This window comes from Sardina pilchardus, chromosome 22, assembly GCF_963854185.1.
Source record: "Sardina pilchardus chromosome 22, fSarPil1.1, whole genome shotgun sequence".
In the NCBI taxonomy this organism is placed as follows: domain Eukaryota; kingdom Metazoa; phylum Chordata; class Actinopteri; order Clupeiformes; family Clupeidae; genus Sardina; species Sardina pilchardus.
The window spans coordinates 3,210,169-3,232,513 of NC_085015.1; the positions used below are offsets into that span (position 1 = coordinate 3,210,169).

General features: G+C 43.9%; 4 protein-coding genes across 5 annotated transcripts in view; all 4 read right to left on the reverse strand.

Annotated features, from left to right (window-relative positions):
* The window catches only part of LOC134069757 (NACHT, LRR and PYD domains-containing protein 1 homolog), a 124,927-nt gene extending 122,229 nt beyond the window's left edge, over positions 1–2,698 (reverse strand). The window contains exon 1 of the mRNA XM_062525819.1: positions 2,594–2,698. The gene's annotated coding sequence lies outside the window, so the exon portion shown is untranslated. The remainder of the gene's footprint in view (positions 1–2,593) is intronic.
* A 1,082-nt stretch (positions 2,699–3,780) lies between these two features.
* LOC134069773 (protein kinase C delta type-like) lies at positions 3,781–8,218 on the reverse strand. Of its 2 annotated transcripts, none has more exons than XM_062525844.1 (6): positions 8,063–8,218; positions 6,794–6,954; positions 6,550–6,581; positions 5,667–5,752; positions 4,467–4,575; positions 3,781–3,994 (listed from the first exon to the last, which is right to left on the reverse strand). In XM_062525844.1, exons 2-6 carry the CDS (start codon positions 6,931–6,933, stop codon positions 3,930–3,932), a joined length of 432 nt encoding a protein of 143 aa, XP_062381828.1. In that variant the 5' UTR covers positions 6,934–6,954; positions 8,063–8,218; the 3' UTR covers positions 3,781–3,929. The 2 variants fall into 2 exon arrangements, with proteins under 2 accessions (XP_062381828.1, XP_062381829.1); XM_062525845.1 differs by having other exon boundaries at positions 6,794–6,949; positions 8,063–8,161.
* A 2,249-nt stretch (positions 8,219–10,467) lies between these two features.
* alyref (Aly/REF export factor) lies at positions 10,468–16,565 on the reverse strand. Its single transcript, XM_062525841.1, has 6 exons — positions 16,221–16,565; positions 14,469–14,627; positions 13,608–13,755; positions 12,978–13,041; positions 12,047–12,239; positions 10,468–10,812 (listed from the first exon to the last, which is right to left on the reverse strand). Exons 1-6 carry the CDS (start codon positions 16,461–16,463, stop codon positions 10,798–10,800), a joined length of 822 nt encoding a protein of 273 aa, XP_062381825.1. The 5' UTR covers positions 16,464–16,565; the 3' UTR covers positions 10,468–10,797.
* A 4,895-nt stretch (positions 16,566–21,460) lies between these two features.
* Positions 21,461–22,345, reverse strand: part of mcrip1 (MAPK regulated corepressor interacting protein 1) — a 6,262-nt gene continuing 5,377 nt past the window's right edge. The window contains exon 5 of the mRNA XM_062525846.1: positions 21,461–22,345. This exon is cut by the window's right edge and continues 472 nt beyond it. The gene's annotated coding sequence lies outside the window, so the exon portion shown is untranslated.

Sequence of the window (22,345 nt, forward strand, 5' to 3'; positions counted from 1 at the left end):
GCACAGTGATATCTGAAAATAGTCCCCATAGGCAACAAGCAGTAGTAGTGCGTGATATCACTGCGCCCATGTTTCTGTTGCCATGCCAACAGTTTCTGAGATGTAGTAGAGACGGTTGAAAGTATTTGAGCCTCTCATCATGGATAGGCCGGCCTAAATGTGAAATAACGAAACTACTGTAGCCTACTGTAGGCTGCATTATAATGACCAAGGAACAAAAATACTTGGCTATTTATTTTAAACCGTGCTGAAGTTAGATATCTAGATATTCATTACAGGTTGATGAACGGTTTCTGCTTTCACACTAGTCTTGGCAGACAGTCATGTATTCCTGTATAGTATTGTGATTCATCCGTTTATTTCAGATAGTTTGTTATAAAAAACCATTAACAAAAAACAATTGTTCGTCGACGTTGAAAAACAGTCAGCGAATTCATTTATAAGCTATATTTTTTCGCTCGTGTCAAGTAGCGAACCCAGGTCTCCTGCGTAGTGGTCGAGAGAGTTAACAGTGCGCCAGTGAATACCATGACCAAGTGGAAATAGATTTCTTTGTCCAGCAAATATGTAAGAAAATGCTTATACATTAGTCTGAGCTTTAAAATATAGCCTACAAATAGAAGATAAGATACAACTATGAATGTACGTAGGCATACGCGCCCTACGTACATAAATAGGCTTCGACGAATTTCAGCTGAAAACATTTTTTACACACGTAAGCCTTTATATGGCTCTGGGCCTGCCTAATAGAACAACGTCGCAGAACAACGTTTTCAAAACAAACTCGCATTTTACCACTGTAAATCGCCTCCATAGACTATGCCATGTAAATGAAAAATAGTTATTAAAATAAATCACATATATAATACATATTGCACATATGTAAACTATATGTTTTATGGTAAAATATTATTCTCATGCCCGACTGACAGGAAACCCTTGCGACATCTGCTGTGAGAAAAGAGAATAGCAGCCTGGACAAACATGGCCGAACGCGAGACAACATAGTGTTGTCACATAAGTGAGTGCAAAATAGCTCTAAACTAGCTTGTACCAGTGTGCTTTTGATCATGTAAAAATTCTGGGAGACAAAACACGCGTATTTAGGAAAAGTCGTGAATGTAGGGTCCTGGAATTGAATCGAGTGAAAAGATTTTTTTTTTTTTGTAAAATGACCGCAAATGACCGCAGCCCGGCCGTTCTAGGTATATCTAGGTCAAACCTACACGGCGCTTCTAGAAATACGCGTCAGCGGTCAAATGACCGGCGCTTGGCGCTTCTAGTGTTAAACACATGATAATAATTGTAATGACAATTTAAAAATGATATCAAGTCAAGAATTGTAATACTTTACTTTCTTGATTTGATTTTGGAGCCCCCCACCACACCAGTGGAGATCAAAGACATTATAAGGCATATAATCCCCCAACACACAATAATACCTTTGCATCTCAAACATTTTGAAATTGATATTGCCATATTTATACATACACATTTATACAGTAAAAGTGAACTATTTCATATTGATTTTTTTTTAGACTTAAATTTGACACTATTGTCATATCGACAAATATTTATCTTTATATGTCATTACACTGTAGGCCTAGGTCGAATTCACTTTAAGAACGTGAGAGTAGCCTACTGTAATTAAACTTTAGCCATGGTTTTCGACTAGTCTAAAATAGGCATAGGCCTAATGCATATCTGGAAGCAGTCATTTGTGATGTGCACCCCCATGGTAAAACATGAAAATGCAATATTATATTGCTTTAATCGCCCCTATCTTCAGATGAAATGTTATGAACTTTATAGATCACAGCAGAGTGGACATAGTCAAGTGTATACATCACAGCAGAGGGAACATACACAAGTCAAGTGTATAGATCACAGCAGAGTGAACATACACAAGTCAAGTGTATAGATCACAGCAGAGTGAACATACACAAGTCAAGTGTATAGATCACACAAGGCGGCAGGCCCAGATAGCATCTTGGGACGTGTCCTCAGGCTGTGCCACTGAACTGATGGGCATTGCCACAGACATCTTCAATATCTCTCCCACACTGTCTACAGTGCCATTGTGTTTTGAATCCACCCACCACCACAACACCTGTACCAGTGAGAGCAGCTACCTCATGCCTCAATGACTACAGGCCAGTGGCCCTTACACTGGACCTGATGTCCCCAAAGTGCTCTGAGGGCCTAGTCAACACACACACACACACACACATACACACACACACACACTCACTTCCTCTTCTAGACAAATCATGAAACACGAGCACTTCCGTAAGATATTTAACTTTGAATAGGCTATAATGGCTTTTTAAGAAAAAATGAACTTGAAGTGGCAATTCGCTGGAGAGATGAAGCATGTGATAGGATCGCTATTTCTCTTGCGTATACTTGCTTAGCAGTTTCAACAACAAAATCATAAGAGGTTGTAAGTATGACCGAGGACCATAGGCTACTCCAGACTCTGCTCAGTGCATGTTGATATAAAATATCGCTGACTGTGTAGTGCAGCCTAGTTGGCTTTGCACTCAGTTCTATGCAAATTAACAACTTGTTAAATCATTAAATTCCAACTTACAACTTTTGCGTCTGTATCGTCTCTCTCCTGAGTCTCTCGGTGGCAAATGAATTCTTGTTTCCGTGGTTGGTGAGAGGATGTGCTGTTGGCTGTCACTTCCTGCTTTCAGGCTTATGTAGCCTGACTTTCACTTTCTATATGAAAATGTGAATGTGTGTGTGTGTGTGTGTGTGCGTGTGTGCGTTAGTGCGTGCGTGCGTGCGTGTGTGTGTGTGTGTGCGTAAGGGGGGATATATTCCATTGTTCTTCAAGCACTAATGAATGGATGGCTTGATTGGTAGATGGTTTGAAGTCTGAGAGCAAAAGAGCGAGAATCATAATACTGTAATAATGGCTGTGTTGGGCTTAATGCTACAGGGCTAATTAGCTAAATAAATCAGACTTTAGCTTTTACAACGATTATAAAGGGCATCGTGTTGGATAAAAAACCTTGTCATGAGACCGGAATAAGTCTATAAATGTCTTTGTAACTTGTTAGAGTGGTGTGTGTGTGTATATGTGTGTGTGTGTGTGTGTGTGTGTGTGTTAGTGTAGTGTTCGAGCGACCGTGAGCCTTAAGGGTCTCCAGACAGATTTCTTTTAAATGGTCTATGACAAAGAGAACAGCACACACCTCAGCTTGGATACTCTATTTCAAAGACAAAATATATATAATATATACATATATAATAATATCATTCATACCTGGTCTAGGACTAATGGACATCTTCTGGGTTAAAATGTTGAATTTCACGTGCACGTTTTTGCATAATTCGACAGTATACAGTCTACAGTTTCATATTGTGAACTCATTTCACTGAAAAACGTACGTTTTGACTGTTAAACCCGGCAAAGATTCAACACATTTGCAGTCATTCCAGTTGTTCACGCCGCTTAAAAAGGTGATTTCTCCTCTTCTGGCATATCGTGACAGGAGAACCATGTCAACTTTGGATGCGGTTATCTTAGCGATAGTTTGTGTAATACCCTCGATATACATATCGTTGGAAAGCTTAGTTTATGGCCGTTCATGTGGGCACAATAACCTAATTTTGTAAAAACCGAAATTTTACCGAAGTGACCTCTTTCGCTTTGCAGGGTCACATATAATAGGCCTAATATTCATAGCTGGTCTAGGACTGTTGTTTAGGGCATGTAGTAACATTCATAGCTGGTCTAGGACTGATGGACATACAACAACATTCATATTTATGTATGTGTATATTTATTTAAGAGGGACAGCGCACAGTGTATAACTGAGGCAGATTGTAGCACAGAGGCTAATGTGCATCTGCAGTCCCTGGGTCAGCCACAGGGGGTGGTAGTGAGCCTGGGGGAGAGCCGTTGGCAGGTGCGTCTAATTGACACCACAGAGGCTGGCCACTTTCTTCTGACACCAATGGTGGACATTCAACGCACAGCCTGAAAGAGACACAAGACTAGAGTTCAAAACAGCCAACGAGACGTCAACAGTACTTAGTTTCATAAATAACGAGACATCAACAGTACTAAGCCTTTATAAACGACATGAGACAACAGTAAATAAACGACATGAACAGTACTAAGCCTTCATTAACAACACAAGACATAAACAGTACTAAGCCTTCATAAGTAACATGAGACATCAACAGTACTAAGCCTTTATAAACGACATGAGACATCAACAGTACTAAGCCTTCATAAATAACAAGAGACATCAACAGTATAATAGGGCCTTATAAACCTGATCATGTAATTGTACTTAGCCTTCATTATATAAATGGTTATATACAGTATTTATAATAAAGACTACATATAAACAGTTCAAGGCAAGAGAGACTGAGTGCTTTACTGAAATGACTTGCAGTAGACATTTTAGGTCATTTCACTCACACACACACACACACACACTTACCCTGACACTTGCATCCCTGTTTAAAGAAACCCCACAAAAGGGTTCCGCAGTGGGCACAGAAGGTGGGAATCTTGTAGCTGTAAACCTTGAAATGATGCGGCCTGTCAATCTACACACACACACACACACACACACACACACACACACACACACACACACACACACACAATAGTAATAATAATCATCATCATCATCATCATCATCATCATTGTCAGCATCAGCACCATCATCATCATCGTCGTCATTATCATCCTCAAGTATCAAGTATTGGTTCATATTCACCACTGTGTCTCCTAAAGTATTGGTTCATATTCACCACTGTGTCTCCTAAAGTATTGGTTCATATTCACCACTGAGTCTCCTAAAGTATTGGTTCATATTCACCACTGTGTCTCCTAAAGTATTGGTTCATATTCACCACTGAGTCTCCTCTAAAGTATTGGTTCATATTCACCACTGTGTCTCCTAAAGTATTGGTTCATATTTACCACTGAGTCTCCTAAAGTACTGGTTCATATTTACCACTGAGCCTCCTCTGAAGTACTGGTTCATATTTACCACTGAGTCTCCTCTAAAGTACTGGTTCATATTTACCACTGAGTCTCCTCTAAAGTACTGGATCATATTCACCACTGAGTCTCCTCTAAAGTACTGGTTCATATTCACCACTGTGTCTCCTAAAGTATTAGTTCATATTTACCACTGTGTCTCCTCTAAAGTACTGGTTCATATTCACCACTGAGTCTCCTAAAGTACTGGTTCATATTCACCACTGAGTCTCCTCTAAAGTACTGGTTCATATTTACCACTGTGTCTCCTAAAGTACCGGTTCATATTCACCACTGTGTCTCCTCTAAAGTACTGGTTCATATTCACCACTGAGCCTCCTCTAAAGTACTGGTTCATATTCACCACTGTGTCTCCTCTAAAGTACTGGTTCATATTCACCACTGTGTCTCCTCTAAAGTACTGGTTCATATTTACCACTGAGTCTCCTCTAAAGTACTGGTTCATATTCACCACTGTGTCTCCTCTAAAGTACTGGTTCATATTCACCACTGTGTCTCCTCTAAAGTACTGGTTCATATTTACCACTGAGCCTCCTCTAAAGTTCTGGTTCATATTCACCACTGTGTCTCCTCTAAAGTACTGGTTCATATTCACCACTGTGTCTCCTCTAAAGTACTGGTTCATATTCACCACTGTGTCTCCGCTGTTGTCCTCAGCTTCAGTGCATCTGCCGATGACTTTATCGGTGCATTTCGTATGGATAGCCGCACTGCACTCTGGGAAGTAAACATCGTGACAAAATTGGATGACAACTTGAAGAGACAACTTGAGCGGAGAGTTAGCAGCAGAGACTCACTGTGTCCCAAATCGTATACTTCTGCACTTACGACACCTAATTTGAGTGTGTGAGGGCGTTCACACTGAAAATGGCAACGACATGAAGGTCACTGCAAGTCCCCGGATGGTGCACTCATAACGGACAAAAAGCTGAGTGTGCAACGACGGACACTTTTCGCCCTCAACGGAAGCCATCTTGGCTACATAGCGGAGGGGGAGGGAGCGTGTTCAAACTCGAGGTAATGGCGGTAGAGAAATCAGAAGCAGCAGCAGTGGAAAACACACTTCACAGAGGCACAAGCAAGTTATAACATAATCTGTTTGTGTATTGACACAGTGTGACCATGTCACTATCGAATAGAGGACACCAATAAAGTTATGTATGCACCGGGTTAGTGTTTGATATGAGACGACGCTATATTCTGTTCACACGCACACACTCAACCGTGTGTACCCAATGCCACAGGCTGCTGCACTTAAGTGTACTCATAGAAGTACTGAGACACAGTGAGTGTGATTCTGTCTTGCAAGAAGATGATGTCTTTTTTGCAAGTGTGTGTCGGTGCATGTGTGTGTGTGTGTGTGTGTGTGTGTGTGTGTGTGTGTGTGTGTGTGTGTGTGTGTGTGTGTGTGTGTGTGTGTGTGTGTGTGTGTGTGTGTGTGACTGTGTGTGTGTGTGACTGTGTGTGTGTGTGTGTGTGTGTGTGTGCATGCACGTTTGACAAAGCAAACTCACGTCTGCATCTGTATCCTTGCTTGGTGAGTCCCCTGAGAATGAAAAAAAAAACACAGAGGGATCATTCACTCTTCACACACACACACACACACACACACACACACACACACACAGTGAGTCCTGGTCGTTGGACATTATCCATTCTTCAGACACATACCCACACACACACACACAAAGTGTGTCCTGATCATCATTCACTCTTCAGACACACACACACACACACACACACACCAGGTGAACTGACCAGACGAAGTTCCTGCAGACAGAGCAGAAGGTGGGTGTGCGGAAGGAGGTGCGGAGGAACTCGTGGCTCTTGATGAAGTTGATCTCAGGCTGTCTGGCGGCACTGCTACTGCCGTTAGGTGTGGGAGTCTCTTCCTCCATCGTCTCAGACTGGCAGCTACACTATGGGGTAGAGGAGGGGTACATCAAAACAGAGATTAAGGCCCCAGCCGTGGCGTGACTGGCTGGGGCACCTGCACCGCACGCCGGCGACCCGGGTTCGATTCCCGCCCCGTGGTCCTTTCCGGATTCCACCCCTACTCTCACCCCTACTCTCTCTCGTTTCCTGTCATCTCTACTGTCCTGTCACATTAAAGGCATAAAAAGCCCAAAAAATAATCTTAAAAAAAAAAAAAAACAGAGATTAAAAAAAGTTGTTTCATTGTTATCATGCAGTATACCCAAAGAGTTGTTGTAGATATACATTGGCATAGAAACATAAAACCGTACAAAACAAGTGTAATTTGGAACAGTAGATTTTTTAGCTTCTTTGATACTGAATGGCAAGACTTCAAAACAGAACGAGAAGACGTCATAGCAGCTCATGAAGTATCTTGCTCCGCCCCTTAATGATCTTTGGTGATAGCAGAGACTTTGTTTGTCTGACCGACTACTGAGAAACGTCATGACGCGGGGCTGGTGTCTACTTGTGCATGCAAAAGTATGTTGATAGTGGCCTATCCTTGCGTATTTCAATATTATACGAAAATCTAAACTAACTATTGACAGATCAAACCTTCACTAGGCTACACTATTGTAAGAGTATTTGCACAACACTGTACCAAGAATAACCTCAGGGTGTTGAAGATCCTTACACCGAATTACCCACTCAGAGTAAAAACAAATGTTAATGTTAGACTTTGGACCGTAACAAGAATAAGCACGCCAAAAACACATCCCCCAGAGACATTTGAACCCAAAGCCTATAGTGACAAACAAAATACTGATATATTTATTTTATTTATTGATTTATCCTTTACGAGGTGAGACCCATTTAGATCTTAAATGTATTTGTTCAAGGGAGCCCTGCCTGCAGCTGCGAAAGTACCAAAGCGCAAATGGCATCGCAGGCGAATCGAGACAGTGCGAAAGCAGAAAAAGTGATGGAAGTCGGATTCGCTCATGTTATAGAGACTTGCCAAATCAATAGCAAAGACATGTCTTCAGTATGAATCTGTATTCTATCGGTGCTTATGAAAAAAATACCTGTTTTTAATGCGAAGCGACTTACCTCTCTGCTGCGTAAAGGTTCCCTGCGTTCTTTCTGCCCTTTACCCCGCCAAGACGTGACGACAAACAAGCGCACAATAAACTGATAAACTGATAGATCGGTAGACAGACAGACAGACAGACAGACAGATATATAGATAGACAGACAGACAGACAGACAGACAGATATATAGATAGACAGACAGACAGACAGACAGACAGACAGACAGACAGACAGACAGACAGACAGACAGATAGACAGACAGATAGACAGACAGACAGACAGATAGATAGATAGATATTTAGATAGCCTAGATAGAGAATCCGAAGGGAAGTTCAAGAATACGTTTGAATGTGTCTGTTGGTCACTATCTAAGGAGAGTGAGTCTCGGTGATGTTTGGCAAGGTATGGGCAGCCTATTAGGAAATACGTGCATTGTATTACGTTTTATCACCCGTATGTCAATTATATTCTTAGAATCATACAGGTGAATAAAGGCTAAAATCGTCCATACAACTTCCACAGCAGATTAGGCCATACGTTTTCATATTTTTTTGTACAATGGAAGTTTTATGTTGTTTATTTAACAAACTATGTAGATGAACCGTCACTGTAATTTTATGCATTTTCAAACATTTTAAGTATAATTTGACAAGGTTGGCTTGCGAGGCTGGCCTATTTCCTTTTGAGAAGGCAATCATTTTGACATAAAGGCACTAGGCTAGGCCTATTTTGATTCACTCTATAGGCTATAGGCAGCAGCGCAAACGGCACTCGCTCTGTATTTCCAGAGACTGCATAAACTGGTCTGCCACTGCACCGAAAGTAGGCTAATTTGCTGAACTCTGTTGAACAAAGTAAAATCAAAGTCCCTGGTAAAACGCTGTAAATCATCATAGTAATTTTGCGCTCAGCCCGGTGGCAAGCACAATAAAACTATTTGACTCATTATCTCAACCTAGCGGCGAGCAAGCAGAGCACATATCGTTTATGTGTGTAATAAGACACTTGTTAGACAACTTAATTCCGCCTTGGGGTTTTAGCTCAAACGCTAACACGCTCGACTGCCAATGCGAGATTGGCCACAAAAGTTGCGAGTTCGAGCCTGGGTAGAGCCGAGCCGCGTTGTAAGCTCAATGCAGGAGACATTAGAGCTGTTGCCCGGTTGGCGTCGAGAGGAAGGTTTACACAACGTACATACTGCATGGTTACGTGCCAGCTGACCGTGTGCTAGTGAGAGCTAGCACCCTGGGGTTTTGCGTTTCAGTTTAGTTCAGAGTGACAATAGCCTAACAGAAACTCTCCGCCTGTGATAGTAAAATTAGCAAACATAATATGCGACATGATAGACTTTAAAAAAAAAAAAAAAAGGTAGCCTGTAGGCCTACCTTGGCAGAACCCATCCTATGCCGATGACTGTTGTTGGCGTATAATAAAAAATATATATATAATTACCCTTAACCACACAATCACTGAGGTTAATTGTAAGCTAGTATTTGAATTTTTTGAAAAAACAAAAAAGATCACTGCAAAACAGTATTCTATCTACAACCTAAAATACGTTGGCCGAGGTCTGTATTTTAATGCCGGTGGTAATGCTGTAACTTGGGGAACCATGTTGAGGATGTAGGTCTATTCGGTATCAGGTCGCTTTTTCACGGGTGTTAATCACCATGCAGTCTGCACTCTTAACAGGTGCTTAATTTTATACACCTGTGAAAAAGGTTGGTGCAGGGTTGTAGTGGAAACGAATGCGGTTTATCCACCTCCAGAGTTTATTCACCAATTGCAACTTTTAACATGAAATTCACGCTGTTGTTCCAGTGTTATTCAATGTATAGGCCTACACTCACCAAGACACCAACGCACTAGGAACCATTGGTAAGTTATAGTGGACAATAACCTCTAAACAAGTTCTGACTGCCTTTAAATCAGCCACCTTCCTCTGATAACAGAATCCATAGGTTACCAGCCTCTTGTTTTAATATTTACATTTCTATCCATCAGTGTACTGATCACAGTTCATAACCCCATTCATTTGACCCTTTACAAATGATCACCTGACGGAGGCCGAGAGACCTGTAACTAGTCACCAAGTAACGTTAAATGTCCTTGAGGAAGGGCCGACTGCATTAGGTTTAATTACAGTACCTTGTACAATTACTGTTAATATACACAAGAGTCACATAGAATACTTCTACCCCTGATTCCATGAGACATCTACTCATGGGTTGCATCAGGTCTCCTTCCACAGGTGTATAAAATCAAGCACCTTAATCACCAATGCAGACCGCATGGTGCTTGATTAACACCACACCTGTGGAAAGTGACCGAATGAAACCCATGAATTAGTTTGCAACCACTATTTTACGCAGTAACAGCACAACGTCGGGTTTAAATCACAGAGAAGCATGGAGGCAGTGTGGTTATAAGCAACTGTAGGTTTATTCCAATGATCTACAAGGGGGTGGGAGGAACCAACACAGCGAGGAGAGCCCCCATTAAAATCCTACAGTCAAGACCACTATCTTTTTTTGAAAAATGAAAACCGAAAAACAAAAACCAAAAATAAAAACAATAGGTAAAAAACATTCTGGAGCATTTTAAAAGGAGAAAGAACGATACACAAGTTTAAATCACATCTGAAACACATCAGGTGTAAAACTTTCTGAAACTGTCCACTGCTGTCTCCACGGCGACCAGGACCCTCACGTGATTGGACAGTCAGCGTTGAGGGGAGGGGGCACTTTGGGCATTTAGGTGGTATCCATCTGCACAGGGGAGGGCAACAGAACAGAGAGGGGCAAATGCTCCATTAGTAGGTTTCACAGCAAACACAACCACTCGACAGACAGACTGACATCTCCACCAAAACATTTAAAATGGCTACACAGACAACAGATTAACAGTTACCACTCACTCCTGCACATTTGTATTGTTTGTACATGAATGAACGTGCTCATGTAAGCTAGACAAGTAAATGTACCAGATTCAGCCGTAATCCAGCGTTCATCTGCCGTCCCTGTGCTGAATAACTTGCCCATACTATACTAGACAAGTAAATGTACCAGATTCAGCCGTAATCCAGCGTTCATCTGCCGTCCCTGTGCTGAATAACTTGCCCATATACTATACTACTCGCATGTGTGTTATTAGAGAGCGTAGCCCCTCAAGCTGACTGAGTAGTCTAGCTGGGTGTCCAATTTAACTCATCCTGGTGTGTGTGTGTAATCCGTCTGGCTGTGTGGGTCTCACTCTAGCGTTGTAGGTGTGCGTGCGCGTGTGTGTGTGTGTGGTGATGTAGGTGTGCGTGCGTGTGTGTGTGGTGCTGTAGACGTGTGTCAAAGAAAGATCTGCACACTGGACAGCTTTTTTATTCAGTTACGTTTCAAGCCCTTACTCAGACTACCACCAAGTGTGACACAGCTGCCCTTTTTATGTGTGTGTGACCCTGGCGTTGTAGGCTACTGTGTGTGTGTGTCTTACCCTGGCGTTGTAGGCTACACTGTGTGTGTGTGTGTGTGTTACCCTGGCGTTGTAGGCTAGTGTGTGTGTGTGTGTGTGTCTCTTACCCTGGCGTTGTAGGCTACTCTGTGTGTGTGTGTGTGTGTGTGTGTGTGTGTGTTACCCTGGTGTTGTAGGCTACTCTGTGTGGGTGTGTGTGTGTGTTCTTACCCAGGCGTTGTAGGCTACTCTGTGTGGGTGTGTGTGTGTGTCTTACCCTGGCGTTGTAGGCTACTCTGTGTGGGTGTGTGTGTGACCCTGGTGTTGTAGGCTAGTGTGTGTGTGTGGTCTTACCCTGGCGTTGTAGGCTACTCTGTGTGTGTGTGTTCTTACCCTGGCGTTGTAGGCTACTGTGTGTGTGTGTGTGTGTGTGTGTGTGTGTGTTACCCTGGCGTTGTAAGCTAGTGTGTGTGTGGTCTTACCCTGGCGTTGTAGGCTACTCTGTGTGTGTGTGTGTGTTACCCTGGTGTTGTAGGCTAGTGTGTGTGTGTGTGTTCTTACCCTGGCGTTGTAGGCGTCTAGCTGGGCGTCCAGCTCCTCTGCGGAGAGCTGCTGTTTGCTCTGGCCTCCTCTGCCGCCTCTTCCCCGGCCTCTGGCTCCGCCTCCACCTCCACCTCGCCCACCGCGACCTCTCTGGACGCCGCCGAAGCCGCCGACTCTGCTTCTGTTCATGCCGCCGCCGCCACGGTTCAGACTGAAACACATAAACACACAGCAGGTTAGCACGCTAATCATATACAAACATACAGCAGGTTAGCACGCTAATCACACATAAACAAACAGCAGGTTAGCACGCTAATCACACATAAACAAACAGCAGGTTAGCACGCTAATCATATACAAACATACAGCAGGTTAGCACGCTAATCACAAACAAACACACTACTGCTCAAAAGTTTGGAGTCACTTAGAAATTTCCATTCCACTCCAGAATACCAGAATACCAAGATCAGTTTTCACCAAGGGTAGCAGTTCTGAAACTACATCGTGTGCTTACATAATTACAATAGGGTTCGACTGTTGTAGACAGAAATTACTGATCTTTCATTTACATTTCCCATTGTCAGCAACCGTTCATCCAATGATCCAAAGGCACATTCTGTTTACTAATCTGATATGATTTTTAAAAAGAGAACAGAAGACTGGAGAGCCCTTTTGCAAACCCATAATGTTATCTGAAAACTGCTGCTGGCCCCTGCTGTACGGTCTATAATTGAGTGGAATGGAAATTAAGCGAACCCAAACGTTTAACCCGTAGTGTAAACATAGCAGGTTAGCGCACTCATCCGGTGACTATGGCTACGTAGTAAGGTCACCTGAGGAGTAGCTTTAGCACAAAAGCACAATGTATTTTGGGAATTGTGTAAAACAAGTGCATTTGTTAGGATTCAGACTTCATAATCACACATTGTGTGTGTGTGCGCTTGCTTACCCCTGCATGGGCCGCCGCTGTGTGTCGATCTGTGATGTGACGAGCTGAATATTCATTGGCCGTCCTGGAAGAAAGACATTTGTTTCATTACCATCACATGTTTAAGACCAGGCATTTCCCCAGTCTCATCAGATCAGCGCACACTTCTGCCATCACATTTACAGTCACTTTTGCAAAGAGACAAAGGAAAAACAACATTTGATGAGCCTTCATTTAACAGTTTAACAGCTGATGAACTGATCTACTTAATCCAACACTTGGGGAACGAGCAACCACACACACAAAACACTTGATTTTTGTTAAGTCTGCTTGTACTAGCGCCTCCAATTAGGCTGGCTGAACCCTGCCTGAACTTCGGGGAATTTGAATTCCGCCCGTCGCAGATCTTTTCCTCCGTTTACTGCCAGAACCCTTGGCTCCAATCAAAAACGGTCATACTCTAGTCCTGGCGCGCTATTGGACGGTGACGTGACGATAACGAAACTGAAGCGACGTGAAGTGCAGTAGAAACAGAAGCGCAGCCTCGCCAGACTAATGCGCAATCTTAAAAGATTGAGTTTAGTATGGTGAAAACCAGACTAGCCTCCAATGGGATCTTTTCCGGCAACTTCCGCACCCTGCGTTACGTACCGTCGAGGGGAACGCCGTTGTACTGCTTCATGGCTTTGAGGGCGTCTGCTCTCCTCTCAAAGTGGACGTCGGCCGTGCCGAGGCTGCGCCCGGACCGGTCGTAGTGAACCGCCGCCTTCTTCAGCGTGCCGAACTCCGCAAACAGCTCCTGCGGGCGAGTAGAGAAAAACACGTCAGAGCCAACGCAAGTAAAGCCTACCTTACACTGGCAAGATTTGGGAAAGATTCTTGAAAGACTGTAGTCTTTTGAGTAAAGTTTGAATGAGGGGCATTAGTGAAAAGACTACAATCTTTGAAGAATCTTTCCCAAATCTTATCAGTGTAAGGTAGGCTTTACACAAACACACACAACGGCAGTGTGTGTAGGCTATGTCCCTCCACATGTGAAGAGTCAAATGGCAGGGCAAAAAAACACAACTTTTAAAAGTGTAATCATTTCAAGAGCACATTTTTAAACAATTGGAGACAATGACCAAACTGGATAGGAGTACTTCAATCAATTAGTGGGTTACTGGGTGGTAAAAACAGACTGCCGTGAAAACACTGAGGCAATGGTGAGTAAATCTGTTAAATGGGTTCAAACCACCATTGCCATATTCTCAAACATGGTGTGGGCCAATGTTTCAGGTCTTTTAGGTCTATGAATTAGCACCACTAATAGGTTACCAATTAGCACCACTAATAGGTTACCAATTAGCACCAGTAAAAGGTTGGGTAGACAATCAGTCATGTAAGCCCTTAATGGAACCCGTGCAAAGCCTTCAGCCAAACATGAACCAAAACCCAAGGTAGAAAGCAACTGAAAGTAACCAACTTGATTAAGCACACGGTGGAAAGTGTCAGGTGGGAGTTTTTTTTTACCTGGATGTCTGCGTCCGACACTCCGAAATCGAGGTTGGACACGAGCAGCTTGCCGCCGGTCTCCACGCCGCCGCCTCCTCCGCCGCCTCCTCCGCCGCCCATGGAGCTGAAGCCGTTGTCGAACATGTCGTGCTGCCACTTGTCGGGGAGCTGCTTGGGCTGCAACACACCAAAGAGAGAACGCACCTGCTGACTGCCAGATCCTCTGTCTGATGACCAGCAAGGCCGTCCGCCCGGGAGGGAGTGGGGGGGACGGGCGCGCTGGGGCAAGCAGGGCGTGGGGAAAGGAGGGGGGGGGGGGGGTCCACGCGGACACCACACCTGGGCAGCACCGGTCGGTCGGTCTGGCTGGTGGGGGGCAGCCCTGCCGACCCCAACGCTGAAGTGGGGGGGGGGCTCATTGGCATCAACAGGCACACCAAGCAGTGGCATCACAGACTGGATGTAGCACTACAGTCTAACACTGAACAATCACAGGCATTCACAATACTGGAGAAGTGTGGAGGTGTATAAGTCATAAGGCATTAACTAGGGGCTTGTCCTCCTAACAATGAACCCACACCCTCCCCCAACAAATGCGGGGGCCATGTGGCCCCGCTTGGACTAAAGCACAGGTTAACAGTGTCTCTAGTGTCTTAATTAAATGTGTTGGTAACTTTCTGAAACATTTGTTAATGTCCATGAAGCTGCCAAAAGGCCAGTAGCACCAGTTACCCCAGAATTAGTGACAAATATCCCTGCCCGCAGCACAGCTAGCTAGCCACCAACAATTCCCCGAGGTCTCTCGTGGTGCCTCTCCAAAGCCACTCCAGAAGACGGCAAATCCATTTCGTCGAACCGCAGGCTTCGTCGAAAAGAATGCCGCTTCCTCGGAGGTTGTCAAGCCAGGAAGGTCCGCTGTCAGCCAAATACGCCGTGGTATAGTGTCCATGGTTGAGGCTAAAGGATAAGGCATCCGGGCTGGCCTAGTTAGCTCTGTGAGAAATGGCAACACAGAGGATGAGCGTCCATTTTGAAATCACGCCATTTTGGGGGAGCTAGCCCGTGTGGAAATGGGCTAACTGGTAGACCGTCGTGATAAAATGCCTAAATTTTATGTTGAAGATTCTTAGGCCAGGGAATGTAAAGTTCACGGAAAGCCTCTTTTGTGGTGCCGCTAGCATTAGCCAGCTAGGTGCCGCTAGCAAATTTGGCGCCGCTCAAGGGTGTTTGGCTAGCGAACCCCTCCCAAACAAAGGACTCTCATCTCGGGGGTAGATGCCATTCTTTGATAAAACAGAAAAAAACAAAAACATCCATCTTCAAAACTTCCTCCGCTCTTCCAGGTAGTCGTCTGGGTTGTGTATCGAAGAAATTTAGTGCTCGTAAACAATCAATACGATGGTGGAGAGATGCATCCAAAATGGCGCCGACTCTTGCAACGCAAAGGTAGCCACCGAGCTGGCTAACCCTTGCCAGGACGTAACGTTAGCCTATTCGCTCCATTCCTGATTTTTTGCAAGGTGATTCAAGACAAACAGGTTGAGGGAGAGAGAACATTATGCATTTAAACGCCTTCTTAACTTAAATGCCAATTTAACAGCTTCGCCTCAATACTACTCCTGAGAAACTCCAGGATAATGTAGAACGGCTGACTAGCAAGCTAGCCGTCGTGTTTGCTAGCAAGCTTATAGAAAAAGGACTTCACCAAGGCAATTGTAGCTGCCCAAGGCTTTTTCCTCTTTCTCAGCCAATTTCTGTATTTTCTCATACCCTGCTGTACGGTGTTGGTCTGCCTCTACCGCGGCTCAGGTTCTGTCGACTCCTCATGGGGCCTGATCCACCGCCTCGGCCTCCAAAGCCACTGGAGCCTCCAAGTCGCCCGACGCCACCACCGCGACCCCCGCCTGCACCTCCCCGGCCGCGGCCACCTCTTCCACCGCGACCGCCACCCCCTCGCTGACTCTTATTCTGTTTGATGATATCATCTAAAGACATATCCATCTTATCTGCCATTGTGAGACTTATCTGACCCTAACCCCTTCCGTTAAAGGAAAAATAAAACAACGGGTGACGAAGTCCACGCACGCGATGCTTGACCTCGCAATGAATAGTAAAGATGGAGGCTCGCTCAGGTTTTATAATCACTGGTTACGTCAGAGATTACAACGTCACGCTTACTTCCGCTTTTGAAAAGAAAACAACAACTGCTGTCAGGCATGTTTAGGCCTAGGCATGTTTCATGACAGTCAATCAGCCAAATATAACATTTTATTTATATGACAGCAAAAGGGGTGTATTTACTCAATATCAAAGTTGTCCCTTGATCCCACCGGGTAAATGGGGACATGACATTGCCACAAGAAAGCCGTTAGGAGGAATATTAGGAGGAGTTTCCTTTCATTGTGTATACATTTTACTCATTGCAGGCTGGCCAGGAGTATGTGAATAGGACATGTTAAACCTCGTGGGAAGCCTTTTATTCCACAAGTGCAAGCACTAAATCAGAGATAGTAACTAAGTACTGTAGGCCTAGAGTAGCCCATTTCCGTATGAATGGGGGAGTTTTTATTTGTCTTCCTACTTTTACTTCACTACATTTTTATGTGAAATGTGCCAATGAAAACAAAGGCCACAGCTCTCTGCAGCATGTTAGATAATTGCAACCAAAGATTTTTTTTACTTGATGTCACCACAGGCAATGAGTGAAGATTTAGTGACAAAACGCAGGCCTAGCAAATATAAAACATAGTGCACCAAGGCCTAATTGCAGGCCTAGCAAATATAAAACATATTGTGCCAAGGCCTAAATGTAGGCCTAGCAAATATAAAACATAGTGCGCCAAGGCCTAAATTCAGGCCTAGAAAATATTTATGGAGTGTGATGTTGCTGCCTCCCTAAACATGTTGGATAAACTTATAGCCTATTATTAATAACCTTATTAGCCTATAGGCCTATAAAAGGAATCAACTGTGAGAAATTAATGGCAGCCATAGCTTTGTTCAGGCATTGAAGACAATGGGTGCCTCTCAACATCCCTCCTCGATGATCGGTCCTGCAGGCTCGTTCCCACTGATCTATAACTAGCACTGGATAGACTATCCCATTGTTGTCATTCTATGTAGATCAGTGGGGATGAGGCCCGAGGAAGGAAGGGAGCATGTATAAAAGACGAATGAGAGGCACCCATAGTATATGATGTGTTGGTACCACGTTTTTAAGGTGCTCCATGAACTTAATAGCCTATCCAAAGTTCTGACGGCTTTCTTCTTCATTAAAAGCATAGTGAAGGAAGGGGGTTATCACCCCACCTGGCCTTGACATCTAGTAGCCCCCTTTGCACTTCTACTTTCAGTACTTGTATGTTTTATAATGGGCTACTTGTCTTTTACTTAAACTTGGTAGATTACTTTTACTTGAATCATTTTTTTTTTTTTATATCAGATATCTGTATTTCTACATAAGTCTGGGCTCCAAATACTTTCTGCAACTCTGCACTAAATCAATATTGAACAAAACTCAAAAGGTGTTTCTGCTCGCATTAAACGTACTGTGAATATGGCTGCCAAGCCAGCCAATAAGCACACTCCTGAGGATGAGAGGCCAGCCATTCATTGTGTATACATTTTCCTCTTTGCAGGCTGGCCAAGCTTATGTAAATAGGACATGTTATATGAATTGGACAGAGGGCCAACACCAAAATGGTCTGTTTCACAAGATATGTGTCCTGACTGCATTCGCGCATACTCACTTCTGAGGATCTGAACATTTGGATGATTAACAATGCTGTGTTTATAGGTAACAGTTGTTTTTAACAATGACATCAATTAACAACGATCCGAGACGTCATCACATGGAATGGATGAGAACGCCTGCGACAGTGTTTGGCGCAACTCGTGTGACTGCTGTCAATCCAAATGCAAACAAAAGCCTCATTCTGTTGTCAGAGTTGTTACGGTCTACCCAGGGGTGTTAACAAGACACTTCACACTTCCGCCATGCATGTAAACAAGATAATGTGATTCTAAACCTCATTCTCACTGATGTTTGATTAGATTATCAGGTAGATATCCTATTACCATCAGGAATGGGGAGGGTGAAATCGATGACAAGTAAAACCCTGTCCATTAGGACCGTTTGAACTGTCCATCCACTGTCCAACTGTTCCCTGTGCCTGTTTAGTAACACACTCAGGGGGGGATTAAGTCTTAATCTTCTAATAGGAGACCTGTATGGATTCTGTATGGCAAGTTGTAGGAGGTTTATTACTTACTGACTTGACATACCCAGGTTTGTAACTAAATCACCTGGAATACCCCCCTAAAGTGTCTGTGAAATCTATTTACACACTCCCTGCCCCCCACCCCCCCAATGTGCCAATCAATCTATTTACACACTCTTATCAGTGAATGCACCTCACCTCTCCCTTGTATGCACATCAGTATATGATTGTGTATACCTTTGTGTACATTCTCAAAGCTGTGTTTGTATACAGTCTGGGCCCTGTGAATAGGAAGCAGAAGCTATGGCTGAACAGCAAACACATCCCAGCCAATAAGCACTTTGCTGAGGATGAGAGGCCAGCCAGCCAGCCAATAAGCACACTCCTGAGGATGAGAGGCCAGCCAGCCAGCCAATAAGCACACTCCTGAGGATAAGAGGCCAGCCAGCCAGCCAATAAGCACTTTCCTGAGGATGAGAGGCCAGCCAGCCAGCCAGCCAATAAGCACACTCCTGAGGATGAGACCTCAGGAGATGGAGCCTGAATTTGGCTATTGGATTCAAATATCAGAATCATTGACCCTACCCCAAAGAGAAGAAACTAGATCATTATTATACAAAAATGACACTAGAACTGTAACAAAACCAACACTAGTCGCATGACTCATACAGATGTGTGTGTGTAGCTATTGACGTCCAGGACCGACCTGTTGAACAGGTTTCCCCCTCTGGTGCCATCACACAGGTGTAACAAGAATATTGGAAAATGAGCATTCTAAAGGATGCCTGAGGTGCATTCAAATTTGCCAAACAGTGGCGAACATTTGTGGTGAACATGTTTTCTTTGAGCAGTTAAATTTGAATGATTTGGTGTTAACATTCCATTCTAACGGTAATTGCATTGTTGCCTTGGTCAACCTCACGTCCAGTTCCACTGCATGTTTGCGGAGAGCTCAGACCCCTCAGACTGTTTTGCGATTGTTTGCAAACGTTCGCCGAAAACTCAAAGGCTAACGGAAAACTGTTTGCAAACATTCAAACAAACGTTCGGCTATGTTTGCACATTTGAATGCACCTCCGGTCTCACTCAGATTCTAGAACCTTAAATTGTTGCGGAATGGAATGTTTTGTTAGAACGTTCCCCACTCTCTTGCTGAAGGGGAAGAATCTCACATGGCGGGCCATCTCTGGGCTGAGCAGAGCTGCCAGAAACCAGCCAGTCCCCCCCATCAGCAGCTGAGGCCTGAGGCACTGCAGATCTGTGCAACAAACACAGCCGGACACAGGAGCACACGTTTTTCTCAGTGATGCCCTGCTTGGAAAATAACAACAACAGAAAACCATAACAATGACAACCTTTGCTCCTTCTGACAAATGCCCCAGCCTAAAGCCCGGCGCCCACCAGAAGCGGCGTTCAGCGGTGTTCGGTGGTCTGGGCTTGCCACGCAGGATTTTAAAATAGTTTTCTATCTCTGTGCGGCTGCTGCGCGGCAGACGTTTCCAGTGGGCGATGCTCCATTGAAAACAATGGAATTCTATTTTTTTTTCGTGGCGCGGTGCGCCGCTTACGCTTCTGGTGGGTGTTGGACTTAAGGCTCATTGGGCAGGAACAGGCTGTAGAAACACACACGAGTCCTTATGGCACACACACCTCTCTTCACTGAATCACATACATGACGCTACAGCTGATGAAAGAGCTGAACCCATACCAACATTTAGTACAGAAGAGGATGGTTAATGCAAATAGCAGATAAATTGCACTTCAAATACTCTACAAGCTGAATGAATGAACTAGAGCTGTTGGGGTTTAAGGTGACACACAGCGTGGAAGTCACAGAAGCCAATGACATAACAGGGGCACCTGAGGGATTACATCCATACAAGCCATACCTACATCATACAAGTCACACCTACATCCATACATCCATACATCATAAAATCCATAGCTCCATCATACAAGCCACACCTACATCATACAAGCCATACCCGCATCCATACATCCATACCTGCATCCACACCTACATGCAATCCATACCTACATCATGCAAGCCATATCTGCATCCATACAATCCTATCTAAATGTCCCTCTTGACACCTTAAGAGACATGCTAGCAACAGACATCAGCACCCATGGGGTTTAGCGTCCTCAAAGATCCTTCATTACTAACAAGATAGAGCAACATAATGCATCTCTATTACTCTATAGAAGCAAAATTCGAACATTTCCTGTCTGCTTAAAGAGGCGTGTCGCAAAGACTTCATAGTGGAATATCGATCTCTGTCAGATTGGCAAGCAGTTCAGGTCGAATGTAACGTTACTTTCTAGGTCTGCTTAAAGGGGGATTTCGCCCCCCTCCCTGTTGCGAACACAGAACACGGAAATGGTCGAACGCTTGCGCCTCTCGCTCCGCTTTAACCCTCTCTGGCGTCCTTCCTAGTGACAGATGTTTGTACCAATGGGTTCAACAGGTGGGTTACGCAGGTTACCCAAAGGCCACAGGTGGGTATGCAGGTTACCCAAAGGACACAGGTGAGTATGCAGGTTACCCAAAGGACACAGGTGGGTATGTAGGTTACCAAAGGACACAGGTGAGTATGCAGGTTACCAAAGGACACAGGTGGGTATGCAGGTTACCCAAAGGCCACAGGTGGGTTACGCAGGTTACCAAAGGCCACAGGTGGGTATGCAGGTTACCAAAGGACACAGGTGGGTATGTAGGTTACCCAAGGCTACAGGTGGATATGCAACAAGTGTAAAACAAAGCAACTGGAGCTGACAGGTTAATACCTTAAAAGTCACTTTATTTCAAATTCTGTTTCAACGTTGGGGTTGGGTAATGGGAGGGGGAGGGGGTTTTCTGTTCTTTTTTCTTAAACGAAAGTCTTTAAAGGTTTCAAATATAATTAAAAATGTAGGTACCTTTACTAAAAATATTTGGCTTTCCAAACTTGCCTGTAACTATCTGAAATTCCTATATATTTTTTTTTATCCTTGATCTATCAAACTACCTTCCTTGAAAAAAAAAAAACAAAAAAAACAATAACAAAAAAAAAAAACCCAACAACAATAATAAACACAAATAGGTCAGCCCTTCGGCACAGTCCCCACGGTAACGCGTGTCGATCAAAAATGAAACAAGAGTTTGTGGTTCAAGACTGCGGTCCTTTTCTCCATGTGATGCAAGAGTCTGCTCTTGGGCACCCTCCTCCAGCTGAAAGTCTGCACTGATTCTCCGCAAGTCAGCATCAGTCCGATATCCAAAAAAAAAAAAAAAAAAGAAATCAAGCCGAAAGACGAAAAAAAAAATAAAAAGATAAAACCAGTAGCAACCAAAAAAAGTTAAACAAAAAAAAAAAAAAAAAATAAAAAATAAAAAAAAAGAATGGCGAATGGAAGTATCCGGAAGAAAACAAAAAAAAAAGACTCTGAGGAAACAGCGTTAAGTCCCAGCAGGCAGATGTGCAGGTCCTGATCCCTCTCTCGCTCCCGCTCCACACACACCCAACCACTGGAGGTGTGTGTCTGGACACACACACACAGCAGCCGAGATGGTGTGTGTACAGTGTGTGTGTATATGTGTCTATGTACGCATGTGTACGTGTGTATATGTACACATCTGAATGTTATATAGGAGAAATGCATATAAGTGTCATATTTTCATATGTTTGAATGTAT